This window comes from Bison bison, unplaced genomic scaffold (genome assembly GCF_000754665.1).
Source record: "Bison bison bison isolate TAMUID 2011002044 unplaced genomic scaffold, Bison_UMD1.0 scf7180017864458, whole genome shotgun sequence".
Classification (NCBI taxonomy): domain Eukaryota; kingdom Metazoa; phylum Chordata; class Mammalia; order Artiodactyla; family Bovidae; genus Bison; species Bison bison.
In genome coordinates this window covers 7051335-7068367 of record NW_011495020.1, presented here as the reverse complement: position 1 = coordinate 7068367, position 17033 = coordinate 7051335, and the positions used below count along the sequence as shown (strand labels likewise).

Genomic DNA, 17033 nt, shown 5'->3' with positions numbered 1-17033 from the left:
TGGTGATGGACAGGGAGGCCTGGCGTGCTGTGATTCATGGGGTCGCAAAGAGTAGGACATGACTGAGTGACTGAACTGAACTGAACTGAAGGAAATATACACACAATTGACATGTTTAGATTTCAAGATAATTCTACTAGTTTAAAGTGTATTTCAGGGCATACTTTAAGGATTTTTAAAGTATATTTAAATATATGTTAAATAAATTGTAAAAATTTGAAAATTAAATAGAAAAAAAAATTCCTAATTCCACAATAGAATCTCTGAATCTGAGAGCTAAAAGGGACCACAACCATCCTTTGGTCCAAATATTTAATTTTACAAATGAAGAAATTGATGCATAGAACGCAAATAACTTGGGTATCATAACTAATTAACATGTAAGATCTAGGCTAGAGCCTTATTCTCCTGAACCCAAGCCTGGGTAATTTCTACTACTGGACAATGCCTCTAATAACTTTCTCTCCTTGAACTAGAAACTCTAAATTGAGAAAATATTTGGGAACTGGAGAGAAAAAAACTTTTTCCATCAAATAGAAATTATAAAATTAAAAACAACACGTGGGACTTCCCTGGTGGTCCAGTGGCTAAGACTCTACGCTCCCAATGTAGGGGGCCTGAGGTTCAATATCTGGTCAGGGAACTAGATCTCACAAGTAGCAACTAAGAGTTTGCATGCTGCAACTATAAGATTCTGCATGCTGCAACTAAACATCCTACAAGCTACAACACCCAGTGCAGCTAAATAAATATTTTAAAAATAAATTTTAAAATGCTGATAAACTACAAGAATGCATTAAAAAATAGCACACAATAAATGTTAACATTCTCATATGGATCTAGGGGAAAAATCTGGTTTTGAGCTTTTCACATTTGTATCTAAAATCCCCACATATGTAGGATTTTCCTGTAAGTATTTCTGTTGATGAATTATATAGAGAACACTTGAGTTTGCTGCTCTGGTTCAATAAAAGCAATTAAGCAAACAAGACTCGAGCCAGATTGCCTGGACTGAAATCTTGACACTGCCTTTTCTAGATGTGTCACTTTGAGCAAGTTACTTTTCCTAAGCCTCAGTTTCCCTATTTATACACCAAGGATAACAACCTCTAACTCATTAAATGAATTCATATACATAAACCACCAACAATGCACTGCATAAACTCCATATGTTTAACTGCTTTTATCAGTTCAGTTCAGTTCAGTTGCTCAGTTGTGTCCGACTCTTTACGACCCCAGGAATCACAGCATGCCAGGCCTCCCTGTCCATCACCAACTCCCGGAGTTCACTCAAACTCACGTCCATTGAGTCGGTGATGCCATCCAGCCATCTCATCCTCTGTCATCCCCTTCTCCTCCTGCCCCCAATCCCTCCCAGCATGAGTCTTTTCCAATGAGTCAACTCTTTGCATGAGGTGGCCAAAATACTGGAGTTTCAGCTTTAGCATCATTCCTTCCAAAGAAATCCCAGGGCTGATCTCCTTCAGAATGGACTGGTTGGATCTCCTTGCAGTCCAAGGGACTCTCAAGAGTCTTCTCCAACACCACAGTTCAAAAGCATCAATTCTTCGGCGCTCAGCCTTCTTCACAGTCCAACTCTCACATCCATACATGACCACTGGAAAAACCATAGCCTTGACTAGACGGACCTTTGTTGGTAAAGTAATGTCTCTGCTTTTTAATATGCTATAACAATGCAAATGTATGCTATGTTTTTATTACAGTTATCACTCTTCTAATAAAGCTGACAATATTATCATTAACGTCCACTATAGATAATGATAGGGCGCTTCCCTGGTGGCTCAGAAAGTAAAGCGTCTGCCTGCAATATGGGAAATCTGGGTTCAATCCCTAGGTCAAGAAGATCCCCTGGAGAAGGAAACAGCAATCCACTCCAGTATTCTCCCCTGGAAAATTCCATGGCTGGAGGAGCCTTGTAGGCTACAGTCCATGGGGTCGCAAAGAGTCAGACACAACGGAGCGACTTCACTTTCACTTTTTATAGATAACGATAAACTAGAGAAAGTCCAGATCACAATGACTTCACAAACACCCTCTTCAAACAGCTTAGCAAATAAAACAGCCAATGATAAAACTAATGTTAACTGTCAAAGGTATTCCAACCTTCTGCCAACCTCTTCAAGGTCAGGGTTAATGTGGAGGAAACAGGGTACACAGAGAGGTGCTGGGTTCAGGAAGCCCACCAGGCTTCTCTGTCCAAGGAATTCTCTAGGCAAGAATACTGGAGTGGGTACCCATTCCCTTCCCTAGGCGTCTTCCCAACCCAGGGACTGAACCCTGGTCTCCCCACTGCAGGCAGATTCTTTACCTTCTGAGCCACCAGAAATGCCCCTCAGGAAAGCTAGGAAAAATTAAACAGTTGGAGCTAATATGGGCAAGCATGAGGCCAGGAATCCATGCAGATAAGACAAAGGTTGAAAGGCACAAAGAAGTTACTGTGGTGAAAACACAAAAGCAACACAATGGAGAAACAGAATGCCTGAATTCTAACCCTGGTTCAGATATCAACTAGATATGTTATCTCAAGAAAGCAAATTTTCTGGGTTTATTTGCCTCACATAAAACAACCTGTTCTCAGGGTCACTTATGCCCAAAGGTCAAATGCAATTTCAAAGTTTTTAAGGAAAAAAAATAGCAAGGTTTTCTGGATTCACATTTTATAGGTAGAACTACTACAAAAAAATGGAAGAAAGTTTTAAAGCTTTATTCCTATCAGCAAAGTTTGAGAGTTTTCCTCCTTGCTAAAGTTTGTACTCTTTACCAAGTGTGGCTCATCTCACATTCTGACAGAGAAAGCACTATGGAAAAAGAGAAGCACAGAGTAAGGGGAAGCAGATGAGTTTTAATTTTAAGTAGAAAGGAGGACAGGACTCATAAGATAATTGTGAAAGATTTGAAGAAGGTGAAGGAGCTAGCCATTTGGGTATCTGGGGCAGAGGGATATTTCAGAAAGTGGAACCAAACAGTGCAAAGCCCTTAGCTAGAAGTGTGCCTAGAATAATTCAGTGAATAGAAAGGAGGCTTGTGTGACTAGACTAGGGTAAACAAGTGAAGAATGGTAGAAGTCAGAGAAATAATGATGGGCCACAGCAGGTAGGGTCTTACAGGCCATTAAAAGGAACTTTAACTCTGAAGATGGGGAGTTCTGACAGAAAAGAGACATGATCTGATTTGTGTTTTAGAAGAATCTCTGTGTCAGATGTACCAAAAAAAACTGTAAAGGTTAAGAAGCAAAGGTGGGAGCAGGGTGAAGAAAAGTATGTAATATACGGCAGAAGAGAGACAATGACAACTCACACCAGCAGTACAGAGATGGCAAAAAGTTGTCAGATTTTGGATATTTTTTTAAGACAGAGTCAAGAGATTTACTTCTTGATAGATTAGATGCAGTAAAAGAAAAATAGGGACATCAAGGATGTGTCAAAGACTTTTTCTACTCTAAGCAAACAGGATACCAGGTCTGCCATCAACTGAGAAGAGGAAGGCTGCACTTGAAAGCTGAGTTTGGGGGAAGAATACAAACTCAGTTTTGGATATTCTGGACTCTGAGACACTCAACCCATACAAATCTATAGACTCAAAAGAATTTTATCTTCCTGTCAATATGATAACACATATGAACATTAGTTCAGTTCAGTGGCTCAGTCGTGTCTGACTCTTTGAGATCCCCATGGACTGCAGCATGCCAGACTTCCCTATCCATCACCAACCCCCGGAGCTTACTCAAACTCATGTTCATTGAGTCAGTGATGCCATCCGACCATCTCATTCTCTGTTGTCCCCTTCTTATCCCATCTTCAATCTTTCCCAGGATCAGGGTCTTTCCCAATGAGTCAGTTCTTTGCATCAGGTGGCCAAAGTATTAGAGTTTCAGCTTCAGCATCAGTCCTTTCGGTGAATATTCAGGACTGATTTCCTTTAGGATGGACTGATTGGATCTCCTTGCAGTCCAAGGGACTCTCAAGAGTCTTCTCCAACACCACAATTCAAAAGCATCAATTCTTCAGCGCTCAGCTTTCTTTATAGTCCAACTCGCACATCCATACATGACTATTGGAAAAACCATAACTTTGACTAGATGGACCTTTGTTGGCAAAGTAATGTCTCTGCTTTTTAATATGCTGTCTAGGTTGGTCACAGCTTTTCTTCCAAGGAGCAAGCGTCTTTTAATATCATGGCTGCAGTCACCATCTGCAGTGATTCTGGAGCCCCAAAAGATAAAGTCCGACACTGTTTCCATTGTTTCCCCATCTATTTGCCATGAAGTGATGGGACTGGATGCCATAATCTTAGTTTTCTGAATGTTGAGCTTTAAGCCAACTTTTGCCCTCTCCTCCTTCACTTTCATCAAGAAGCTCTTTAGCTCTTCTTCGCTTTCTGCCATAAGGGTGGTGTCATCTGAATACCTGAGGTTATTGGTATTTCTCCTGGCAATCTTGATTCCAGCTTGTGCTTCTTCCAGCCCAGCATTTTGCATGATGTACTCTGCATATAAGTTAAATAAGCAGGGTGACAATATACAGCCTTGACATACTCCTTTCCCAATTTTGAACCAGTCTGTTGTTCCATGTCCAGTTCTAACTGTTGCTTCTTGACCTGCATACAGATTTCTCAGGAGGCAGGTCAGGTGGTCTGGCAGTCCCATCTCTTTCAGAATTTTTCACCATTTGTTGTGATCCACACAGTCAAAGGCTTTGGCATAGTCAATAAAGCAGAAGTAGATATTTTTCGAACTCTCTCGCTTTTTCAATGATCCAATGAATGTTGGCAATTTGATCTCTGGTTCCTCTGCCTTTTCTAAATCCAGCTTGAATATCTAGAAGTTCACAGTTCACGTACTGTTGAAGCCTGGCTTGGAGAATTTTGAGTGTTACTTTGCTAGCGTGTGAGATATAAACCAGAAATTTCAGATACAATCTGAACACATAGGTTATACAAATGGCAAGTGAAGACAGCACTTATTTTCTAATGCCGAACTCTGAGCTCAATGAAGTCAACTTTTTAGCTATTTTGGGAGATGAAGTCATAATCAAGAAATTAATAGGTTTTAATATATAAAAATCATGCTTTAAATTCATCTGGCTACCTTAATACACATCTAAATATCAATGTGGCTCATGGAAGGATAGAACTGAAAGTGTACCCAGAAGATATAGAACCCCTGGAGTTGGAGACACAAATATATGAGTCTCAGAATATAACTCTAAAAATTTCTAACTGTGTGACAAAATTCTATACATTTGAGTTCCACCAGCTCTGTGAGAGTATAATCTCATTCATAAACTAGTGAAATCAAAAACTTACTTAAATCATGTACTACAATCACTCATCACTATACCTCATCACTATACAGTTTTACAATATTCTAGTATTAGAATTTTACTAGTTTTCAACTATTAAGCTTATATTTTCATCAGACAATTACATATGTTGTTAAGCAGTGAAAGTTTTATAAATATATAGTAATTAAACCTCAAGGTTTTACTTCTGATAATTAGGGATGCAACTAATCTAACTCAACTACTTTACATTATCTGAATCAGACTAAGGAAAAAAGATTTTATATATCTAATCTGTATACAGTCTAGAATATGCTTCATATTTATATAACATTATGAACAACACAATGATGATAAACTATGTCCATTTAAGAAGCAATATACGGTTGAACTGGTTTACAGTACAGACTACCAAAATATCAACTTCAAGTAACATTTACAATTTTTAAAAAAATTTTAAATTTATTAATTGGAATATAATTGCTTTACGATGTTATATTAGTTTCTGCTATATAATAATGTGAATCAGTTATATGCATACATATATTCCCTCCTCATGAGCTTCCCTCCCACCTCCAACATTTATAACTGGATAGTTTAGAAAGGTGATGGCACCCCACTCCAGTACTCTTGCCTGGAAAAGCCCATGGACGGAGGAGCCTGGTGGGCTGCAGTCCATGGGACTGCGAAGAGTCAGACACGACTGAGCGACTTCCCTTTTACTTTTCACTTTCATGCCTTGGAGAAGGAAATGGCAACCCACTCCAATGTTCTTGCCTGGAGAATCTCAGGGACGGAGAAGCCTGGTGGGCTGCTGTCTATGGGGTCACACAGAGTCGGACACTACTGAAGTGACTTAGCAGCAGCAGCAGCAGTTTAGAAAGGGCAGAGAAAGAAGGCTGGATACATAGGAACTCCTTCACTGGACTAATCAAGGACTCCACTGTAATTACAATGCATAACAAAAGAGAATAAAACCAGTTACTCTTGCAGGAAGCAGACAGACAGACAGATGAGGCAGACAGAGATACAGACACACACATTCACTTCTTATCAATCAAAAAACAAAGTTAAAACAATAGTCCAACCAACTCTACGCTAAGTAAACTTTACTTACTAAATGTAGAATGGAAAAGAGCGTCAAGAAGAAAATCATTTCTCCAGATTTTTGAGCAAATTTCAGTCCTTATGTAGACAATTCAGCTTTAAGAGTAAAAATGTAAAACGCAGTCTTTTCCTCAAATCTAATGAACAGATCACTGTCAAACACCATACATCTTGTAGCTAAAGGGTACAAAGGTCCTCATTTCAAAATCTACCATCTTGTGGGAAAGCCACGATCTTGTGGAGTAGCCACTGTTCTCTTGTCATACTTAGCTGCCCTGTGGCAGCAGAACAGGAAATGCAGGTATGTCATCATGACAGTCTCAAGTCAACAGTAAGGGCAGCCACAGATCTTTGACCTTACGGTTCACAAAGCCAAAACAAAGACCAAAAGAAAATAAAAAATAACACAACTGGGAAATGAGATGGCAAAAGTGACCGATGCAATGTTCTGCCATACCTCATAGAAAAGTTGCTAAATTTGATGGCTTACAGCCAGAATTGTAACACCTCCTTTATCTAAAGTCTATCACCCTAAACCAGGCCACTATCATCTCATCTTTACTGTTCCAACAGCTCCCAACTACTCTCCCCAGTTTCACTCGAATCTCTCTATAATCCTTTTTGGTCCCTACTGAGCTTGCCAATCTCATTTCAAGGAGCTATCTCCTTTGTTTCCTATGTTCTGGCCACAATGCAGTAGCAGCATCCTTTCAGCTCCTCAGGCAAGCCAAACTTATTTTGCTGTTCTCCAGACCCGCGCGGCTCCTCACAGGACTCTCTCACCCTTCCTAAATTTTACCTTCTCAGAGGGGTTCTCTATATCACATTATTTTCTGCCACAGATGCTAATGTCTCCTTCGCAGTAACTTTCTCAGACATAATTTATCTGTTGCTGTAAGCTCCTGAAGGGCAGAGGAACTATGTATGTTTCATTCATAACTGTAAACTCAGAGCCTCAAATAATACTGGGCATAAAATTTAATAAATACTTGTTAAATTACTTATCAGGAAACCTCAACAAGACAGTTGATAATGAAGGATTAATTGAAAAATACTCTTGAGGAGATAAGAATCTCAAAACCCAAGTATTAAAATTCAAGCATCTAAATCCAGCACTCAGAACCAACTTTTCTTACTTTATACATTGGTCTTATAAGGTTGGTTGTCTCATTTCTAACTTACAGCTGATCAATTAGAAAGAAAAGAAGAACATAAACAGAAAGCAAAAGCTCTCATATGCAAATTCAAAAGGAAAGTGCCATTTAGAAAAAAAAGATCCTCAAACTTTAAAATACCTCAATGGCCTCTAAGAACACCACAATGTACCAATCTGTCAAGATTTTCTTTTGATTAAAAGTTTCCTCTACTCAAACAGATAATTCTGACAGGATCTTAAAGCAGGAGAGCATGTTTCCGACTGATTTTCAAGACAATGATAAAGATTAACCAAAAAATACACATGAAGGGATAAATATAAAAATATATGGCAATAATTTGCCAAATGTCTATTATGGGTTCAGGTAATCAGATAAATTATTTCTGACTGTCACACCTAATCCCTGAGATAGATATCCCTTTTGCAGATGAGAAAACTAAAGTTAAGAAAAGTTAATGGCTATAGTTCAGAAGTCTCTGAGAACTGAAATCAATTTGCTTGACATCAGAGACCACTCTTTCCACAGAACCATCTCTTGCTTTCCAAACGTGTCTAAGAATCACCCAAGCTCCTATCAAAAATAAAAATTCCTAGACTCTTCCCTTAAAGATTCTGATTGAGGAAGTCTGAAATGTGTATTTTTTAAAATGTCCTTAGTGATTCTGATAATCGGGCAAGTGATTCTAATAATCAGGCAAATTTAAGAAATACTGTACTGAGATTAAGCAAGATTGCATGAACATGGAAACACTGGTATAACATCTGATTTTACAAATGGATTCTGAAACAAATTATGAAAAGTCACCAACAAATCTTACCCAGAAGACATCAGAGTAAGATACTTAAAAGCAACTGTTGCTGTTATATTTTAAAGCTTAATTTCATTGAGAATAATATCTTAAGTAGCTTTATAGTAGATTAAAAAGCTAAGCCATAGATGCTAAAAAGACTTAAAAGATTCCATTCTGAACTTTCCTGGTGGTGCAATGGATAAGAAACCATCTGCCAATGCAGGGGACACCGGTTCGATCCCTAATCTGAGAAGATTTCACATGCCATGGAGCAACTAAGTCTGTGCCACAACTACTGAGCTCTAGAGACCATGCTCAGCAACAAAGTATAGCCCCTGCTCACCAAAACTAGAGAAAGCCAGCCCAGAGCAACAAAGACCCAGCACAAAAAATAAAATAAATAAAAAGTATTAAAAAAAGAAAAAAAGATTCCCTTCTGAGTACACAGTTGATCTAATATCCTAGGCATTTAACCTATTAGGAATATAAACTCAAGCTGGGATTCAAGAGCAGCTATCAAAAATATTATTCTTTAGAATAATGTTATTTAGAATAATAACAGCTTTTGTACCATCATAAAGAATCTCTTATCATTTACTTTCCACCATTTAGTTCCTATATTCCACTTAGCTAAACGCATAACATTTTAAGTACTAGATAATTTCACATCTGTTGGCAGGCAGAAATCCCACAATGAACTGTTTGGACTGGAATATCCATGTGTATTTCAAATTACAGCAAAATTTTGATCAAGACCATCCCCAAGAAAAAGAAATGCAAAAAAGCAAAATGGTTGTCTGAGGAGGCCTTACAAATAGCTGAGAAAAGAAGGGAAGCTACAGGCAAAGGGGAAAAAGAAACATATACCCATTTGAATGCAGAGTTCCAAAGAATAGCAAGGAGAGATAAGAAAGCCTTCCTCAGCGATTAATACAAAGAAATAGAGGAAAACAACAGAATGGGAAAGACTAGAGATCTCTTCAAGAAAATGAAAGATACCAAGCAAACATTTCATGCAAAGATGGGCACAATGAAGGACAGAAATGGTATGGACCTAACAGAAGCAGACTATATTAAGAGGTAGCAAGAACACACAGAAGATCTACACAAAAAAGACCTTCATGACCCAGATAACCACGACGGTGTGATCACTCACCTAGAGCCAGGCATCCTAGAATGCGAAGTCAAATGGGCCTTAGGAAGCATCACTACAAACAAAGTTAGTGGAGGTAATGGAATTCCAGCTGATCTATTTCAAATTCTAAAAGATGATGCTGTGAAAGCGCTGCACTCAATATGCCAGCAAATTTGGAAAACTCAGCAGTGGCCACAGGACTGGAAAAGGTCAGTTTTCATTCCAATCCCAAAGAAAGGCAATGTCAAAGAATGTTCAAACTACCACACAGTTGTACTTATCTCACACACTAGCAAAATAATGTTCAAAATTCTCCAAGCCAGGCTTCAACAGTATGTGAACCGTGAACTTCCAGATATTCAAGCTGGATTTAGAAAAGGCAGAGGAACCAGAGATCAAATTGCCAACATTCATTGGATCATTGAAAAAGCGAGAGTTCCAAAAAATATCTACTTCTGCTTTACTGACTATGCCAAAGCCTTTGACTGTGTGGATCACAACAAATGGTGAAAAATTCTGAAAGAGATGGGACTACCAGACCACCTGACCCGCCTCCTGAGAAATCTGTATGCAGGTCAAGAAGCAACAGTTAGAACTGGACATGGAACAACAGACTGGTTCCAAGTTGGGAAAGGCATACATCAAGGCTATATATTGTCACCCTGCTTATTTAACTTATATGCAGAGTTCAGTTCAGTTCAATTCAGTTCAGTTGCTCAGTCGTGTCCGACTCTTTGCGACCCCATGAATTGCAGCACACCAGGCCTCCCTGTCCATCACCAACTCCCGGAGTTCACTCAGACTCACGTCCATCGAGTCGGTGATGCCATCCAGTCATCTCAACTTCTGTCGCCCCCTTCTTCTCCTGCCTCCAATCCCTCCCAGCATCAGGGTCTTTTCCAATGAGTCAACTCTACGCGTGAGGTGGCCAAAGTACTGGAGTTTCAGCTTTAGCATCATTCCTTCCAAAGAACACCCAGGACTGGCTGGATCTCCTTGCAGTCCAAGGGACTCTCAAGAGTCTTCTCCAACACCACAGTTCAAAAGCATCAATTCTTCGGCGCTCAGCTTTCTTCACAGTCCAACTCTCACATCCATACATGACTGCTGGAAAAACCATAGCCTGCAGAGTACATCATGAGAAATGCTAGACTGGATGAAGCACAAGCTGGAATCAACAGTGCCAGGAGAAATACCAATAACCTCAGATATTTAAATGACACCACCCTTATGGCAGAAAGCGAAGAAGAAATAAAGAGCCTCTTGATGAAAGTGAAAGAGGAGAGTGAAAAAGCTGGCTTAAAGCTCAACATTCAGAAAACTAAGACCATGGCATCTGGTCCCATCACTTCACGGCAAATAGATGGGGCAACAATGGAAACAGTGACAGACTTTATTTTTTGCGGCTCCAAAATCACTGCAGATGGTGACTGCAGCCATGATATTAAAAGACGCTTGCTCCTTGGAAGAAAAACTGTGACCAACCTAGACAGCATATTAAAAAGCAGAGACATTACTTTGCCAACAAAGGTCCATCTAGTCAAAGCTATGAGTTTTCCAATAGTCATGTATGGATGTGCGAGTTGGACTATAAAGAAAGCTGAGCATCAAAGAATTGATGCTTTTGAACTGTGGTGTTGGAGAAGACTCTTGAGAGTCCCTTGGACTGCAAGGAGATCCAACCAATCCATCCTAAAGGAAATCAGTCCTGAATATTCACCGAAAGGACTGATGCTGAAGCTGAAACTCCAATACTTTGGCCACCTGATGCAAAGAACTGACTCACTGGAAAAGACCCTAATGCCAGGAAAAACTGAAGGCAGGAGAAGGGGACGACAGAGGATGAGATGGTTGGATGGCATCACAGACTCGATGGACATGAATTTGAGTAAGCTCTGGCAGTTGGTGATAGACAGGGAAGCCTGGTGTGCTGCAGTCCATGGGGTCACAAAGAGTCGGACACGAATGAGCGACTGAACTGATCATGTGAATTTCAAATTACAGTAAAATTTTGAAACAAGCTTACTACCATATTTCTCATTTCTTCAAGAAAGTTCACTCACCGAGAAGTTTTAGCACTTGGTCCAGTTAAGATATTGAGCACTTTTTTCTTTATAGTGTCAGAAATTGCTCAATGCTGTGTTCTAAATCAAAGTAATTTCCTCTCAAATTATAAGGAGCAAGAAAAATCTCAGGGAAAATAATATCTACTTTAAACAGACAATTTTCTCACAATCACCAAATTTGCTGTTTAGAAAAAGACAAACCAAGGAATTTCCTGGAGGTCCAGTGGTTAAGACTCTGTGCTTTCACTGCCAGGGTTCAATCTTTGGCCAGGGAACTAAGATCCTGAAAGTGCAGCCAAAATAAAAAAATAACGTAAAAAATGATAAGCCATTTATCTTATGAATGTGGTTATAAGAGTTCTATTGTACAATAGTTTGCCTTCGTTTCAGAGGTACCAAAAAAAAAAAAGAAAACAGTTATTATTTTGACAAGTTTGACAAGATCCAAAGATGTATGCAATTACCTCATTTATTTAGAGAACATTTCAAAACCTATCATATTCCAGACAGGGCTTCCCTGATAGCTCAGTTGGTAAAGAATCCACCTGCAATGCAGGAGACCCCAGTTCAATTCCTAGGTCGGGAAGATCCACCGGAGAATGGATAGGCTACCCACTCCAGTATTCTTGGGCTTCCCCCTGTGGCTCAGCTGGTAAAGAATCCGCCTGTAATGCGGGAGATCTGGGTTCGATCCCTGGGTTGGGAAGATCCCCTGGAGAAGGGAAAGGCTACCCACTCCAGTATTCTGGCCTGGAGAAGTCCATGGACTATATAGTCCATAGGGTGGCAAAGAGTCAGACACAACTGAGTGACTGTCACTTCACTTCACTATTCCAGACACCACATTAAGTAATGGAGAAATAAAAACCAATAAACATAATTCCTGCCTTCAAAGAACTATCCAGCTTTGTGGAGAAATATCAAAAAGAACCTTAAAAGTCTCCAAACAAAAAATTTAATCTTTAAAAATGGAATAATTATGCTGAGTGGAGATAAGGTGAGAGTTACAAAAGTTTATAAAATTATTTAACTGAAGTGAATCTGTTATTTAAGCAAATCTCCTGTTGCTTACCACAGCATGCTGTAGCAATCCTGGTCCAGTACATTTCAAGACAGAATTTTTTTTAACTCTACTATCTGAAAGGTCAATATATACTGAGGTGTTCTGTGATGTCTCCTATGCAAAGGTCCTATCCATATTATTTCAAGTCACATTTCTAAATCTTTCAATTTTCCACAGCTTACCTGAGATGAATGATAAAGAGAGTGATGTCTCACAGCCATTGATAAAAGCTGGTAAAGGATGAGGAATTTTTGTGGACATCGTAGAAAGATTATACCTCAGAGGAAAGTACCCGAAGACACAGTAATTTAGTGAAATTAGGAGAATAACATCAGAAACAAATCTAAAAATAAGCTGGTTCTATGACAAGGCTTATGTTAGAAGTCAAAAATTAAACATTCCCTAGGGAGGCTCCAAGTTTGATTTTTATATGGGAGGGCATGAAACAAGATAGGAACTGATAATGTCAGTTATGATGACAGATTAGACAGGAAATACTGGCCTAAAACCTAGTTTTAAATTCTAATTTTTATATTAAGCACACTGCTATCATCACTGTGAAAAATCAAACTCTTCAACAAATGATAGTTACAAAAATTTATTCTAAGGGGAACAGAATGTCATAATTTTAAAAAATATTAACCAATTTTGCCAATTAACACCTAATAAATTAATCACCTTTCCTTCATCTTCATTACATAATAAACTGAGAAGTACACATACACACACAGAAAAATCTTTGAACTGTGAGCTCCAGTCTTTTAAATTAGATGTACATAAAAATTATGCAATAACAGGAACTTATCATTTCCCTCTCTTCCTTCAAACACTTTTCCTCAAAATACTATTTTGTATAAGATTTCTTCCTATTGGAGCTGCCAGCTTGTTCCATATTGCTACATTCAAATCTAAAAATGAAGGAAATTATTACACTCATCTAGAAAAATATCAAGAAAGAATACTGATCTTAATGGAAGTACACAGTTTAAGCCTGACTTGTGGTCAATATGAAAATACTAGAAACTACATTAAAGCAAACTTCATTTAGGCAAATTATACATTTTAAATACTTGTATGCCCAATATCTGATTATGCCACAAAACTAACTAAGCCCTGCCTGTGTAGTAGAAAATGAAAGATGACTTACTTTCTCACATCACTATAATGACATGCCACATTATGTCATACAAGAATACTGCTGCTGCTGCTAAGTCGCTTCAGTCGTGTCCAACTCTGTGCGACCCCATAGACGGCAGCCCACCAGGCTCCCCCGTCCCTGGGATTCTCCAGGCAAGAACACTGGAGTGGGTTGCCATTTCCTTCTCCAGTGCATGAAAGTGAAAAGTGAAAGTGAAGTCGCTCAGTAGTGTCCAACTCTTCGCAACCCCATGGACTGCAACCTACCAGGCTCCTCCGTCCATGGGATTTTCCAGGCAAGAGTACTGGAGTGGGGTGCCATTGCCTTCTTCTATACGAGAATACAGTGACTTCTAAAATAACAGCAATATAACATGACGTATTATATCATGGAGGGGAAAAGAGTAGAAATAATCAATCGTGAAGGTCTACTCAAAAGTGACATCTGTGAAAAACACACATGAATAGATCTATATAGTTTCAGATTGATGTGGATTGCAGATGATTCTATACATTACATTATATTGACTTCCAAACCAGTAAGGGAAAACAGCTCTGAGCAGCTCCTTAGTTTAAATAGAGAAGGAGCAGATAGGGCAGCTGTAGTGATAAGCTTAACCAGTAGTCTTTCAACTGTTTTAATAGCTCTTCCCATTTATACTTGCAGGCAAGAAAAACTGAACATGCTCAACAGTTATAGCAACCCACAAACACCAATTTCAAAAACCATTATAGGTATTAACTGACTCCTACTTGCATAGTATGCCAGTGAATGATACAAAAAGTTTTGTACTATTAACTGTACTTATCTATGTCCCCACAAAACAGGATTAGGCCTTCAATGTAGAAGATTCTTATTCTCTTTGAAATATTTCACACAATTTACCCTCATACAAATCGCCCAGAAATGGAAAAATAAGACTAAAGTGAGTCACTATTAAGTTTGAGAAAGGCAGTCTGGATTTCTTAGTACTGTGCTTTATACCTATGTTTCTCAAAGAGGAACACTATATGTGTGGATGATAATTAATAAAGGCTATATTTATTGAGCACAGTACCACACAATGTGATGAATTCTTTGCATGTACTGTCTCAATCCTTAATTTTAACAATTAGGGACTACAACTAGCCCCATTTTAAATGAAGAGTCACAGATAAATAATTTACCCAAGAAGTGGCAAAGGGTAGATTTGAACCCAGAGCCTAGAACCAAAATAACAGGAAAGAAAGTGAAGTTGAGAGAGAGCATAGAAAAATTAACTTCTATGTAGAAAGGCATACTGTTTATTGCGGGCATTTAGTTTCTCTTAATACTCTGGAATAGTGGTGTTTAATCCTGGGTACCTACTTGAGTCACTTGTGGAACTTTTTAAACAAACTAGGACCTCACTCAGAAACTTGGCTTCCACTGGGGCAATGACAAAAACTCCCCAAGTGATTCCAATGGGCAATTAAGATTGGGAACCACTAATAATTCTCTCCCACTCTGTTAACCTCTGTAAGTAGCCAACTAAAATCAAATTTACTAATCACCTATTCGGTGCTGAGCTCTCTGACTTTTCCATCAGGCCCAACAATGTACTTAGCTTTTCTTTTACTCAGAGGAAACATTATAACTATAGCTGCACCTTTTAAAATAAAATTTTGCCAGCTTTTCTTTGATACGAGGAATTTATGGGGAAGGGTGGACAGATACCATGATAAAGTTTGAAAACCAATCTTTAAGCACTCCTTAGGTTTAAAAGAATGCATTAAGGTTCAAATAGTCAAACAAAACAAATGGCAGGCTCTGAGATGTAAACATTTCTGTGATATATGTTAAAAAGATTTAATATCCCATAGTATTTGGCTATATGTCTTAATGATGCTAGTGATGACACTTAAAATACTAAGTAACTGTTAGTACGGTGATATTTTATTGTCTTCTCATGGCACTGTGACAGAGATAATGCAGTGTTTTTATACTAAGTCACCAGAATATAAACTAACAGGTGCTAAAGAAATCAAAGCATTACATAAGCACACCCAAACAACAATATGGCTGGTCATATCATGTTTTGAGAAGTGAAAAGATTTTGCTGACAGTCTTATATGAGAAGTCCTACTATTTCACTAACAGTTATTCACTGCACATCCCACTCACCCTAAGCCAAAAATAAAATATAAAGTGTTCCAGGAAATTTCAAACTTACTGGCCCTTTGTATTTTACTAAAAAGGTAAAGTGGAGAGATGTCTGACAAGCATGAAGTTTGACCTAGGATTTGAACAGAGATCTAAAATCTAAAAGATCTAAAATTCTTCAACTTGTACAAAACTCTGAACTTCTCCGACAAACATTACAAAACTTCCTGCTTCCGGACAGCTCATTATTTGGTTCAAGTCTTCACATTCCTTTATTAGTCATGACCTTTCAGAAAGTGCTCCTTCCTTATTGTTTGAATAATATCAGACTTTTAAAATGTTGCCAACTGAACTTACAGGAACCCTTATCAAATGAAGAAACCATCCCAGAGTTCGTGCCCCAAGGAAGGGCTTAGATTACAGAGAACCCTGAGTAACCTGAGCAGTGTGTGCCCATCACGTAGATTTTTTTAAAATTATATGTAAACATACATCATTCTGCATCTTAAATACACATGTTCATCCATACATTTTTTTTTATCATATACAATTACAGGAACTTGCATTGGTTCCGCACAAACTGACTCTGCAAGAAACTGGGAAGACTTGTGGGTATGAGTGAAACAGACACGAAGACAGGGAACCACTCATTACCGATCGTCGCCAGGGTCTCACCCGGCCCAGATCCGGCCTCTGAGCCATATGTCACTAGGCTCAAAGGCACAAACGAGGAAAGAGAACCACAAGGTAAATGGATGAGAAAACTGGGGGAGGCACCTAGAAATACGTGTATTTCCACCCCGAAGCTGAAGGGGTGGCCGGAAGGGCAGACCCCAAAGAATAACCTTCCTCCTGGGATCCGTCAGAGCGCCCAGGCCCATGGGGCCTGCTAACAGGAGGAGGTGGGGTGCGGAGGGCAGCGTTTGTCCCCACTCCGGGGACAGAAACAAATGAAAATAAAGCAAGTTCTCACTTCCTGGTCGCCTACTCTTCCCGAAGGCCTCAGACACCCGACGGACACCGGGAGAGAAGGCCCCCGCGGAGTTAGGGGCCCACCCCAGCCCTGCACCTCCCGTCCTCGCCCTCGCCCTCCACCGGGCCTTACACGGTGACGTGACCAGAGCCGCGGACCACCACCGGGTCCGGCGAGTACTTG

General features: G+C 39.3%; 1 protein-coding gene across 1 annotated transcript in view; it reads right to left on the bottom strand.

Moving 5' to 3' along the window:
- CHIC2 (cysteine-rich hydrophobic domain 2) overlaps positions 1-17033 on the bottom strand; it is a 60165-nt gene that overhangs the window by 42979 nt on the left and 153 nt on the right. The window contains exon 2 of the mRNA XM_010859724.1: positions 16983-17029. Within this exon, the coding sequence (XP_010858026.1) occupies positions 16983-17029 (47 nt within the window). The remainder of the gene's footprint in view (positions 1-16982; positions 17030-17033) is intronic.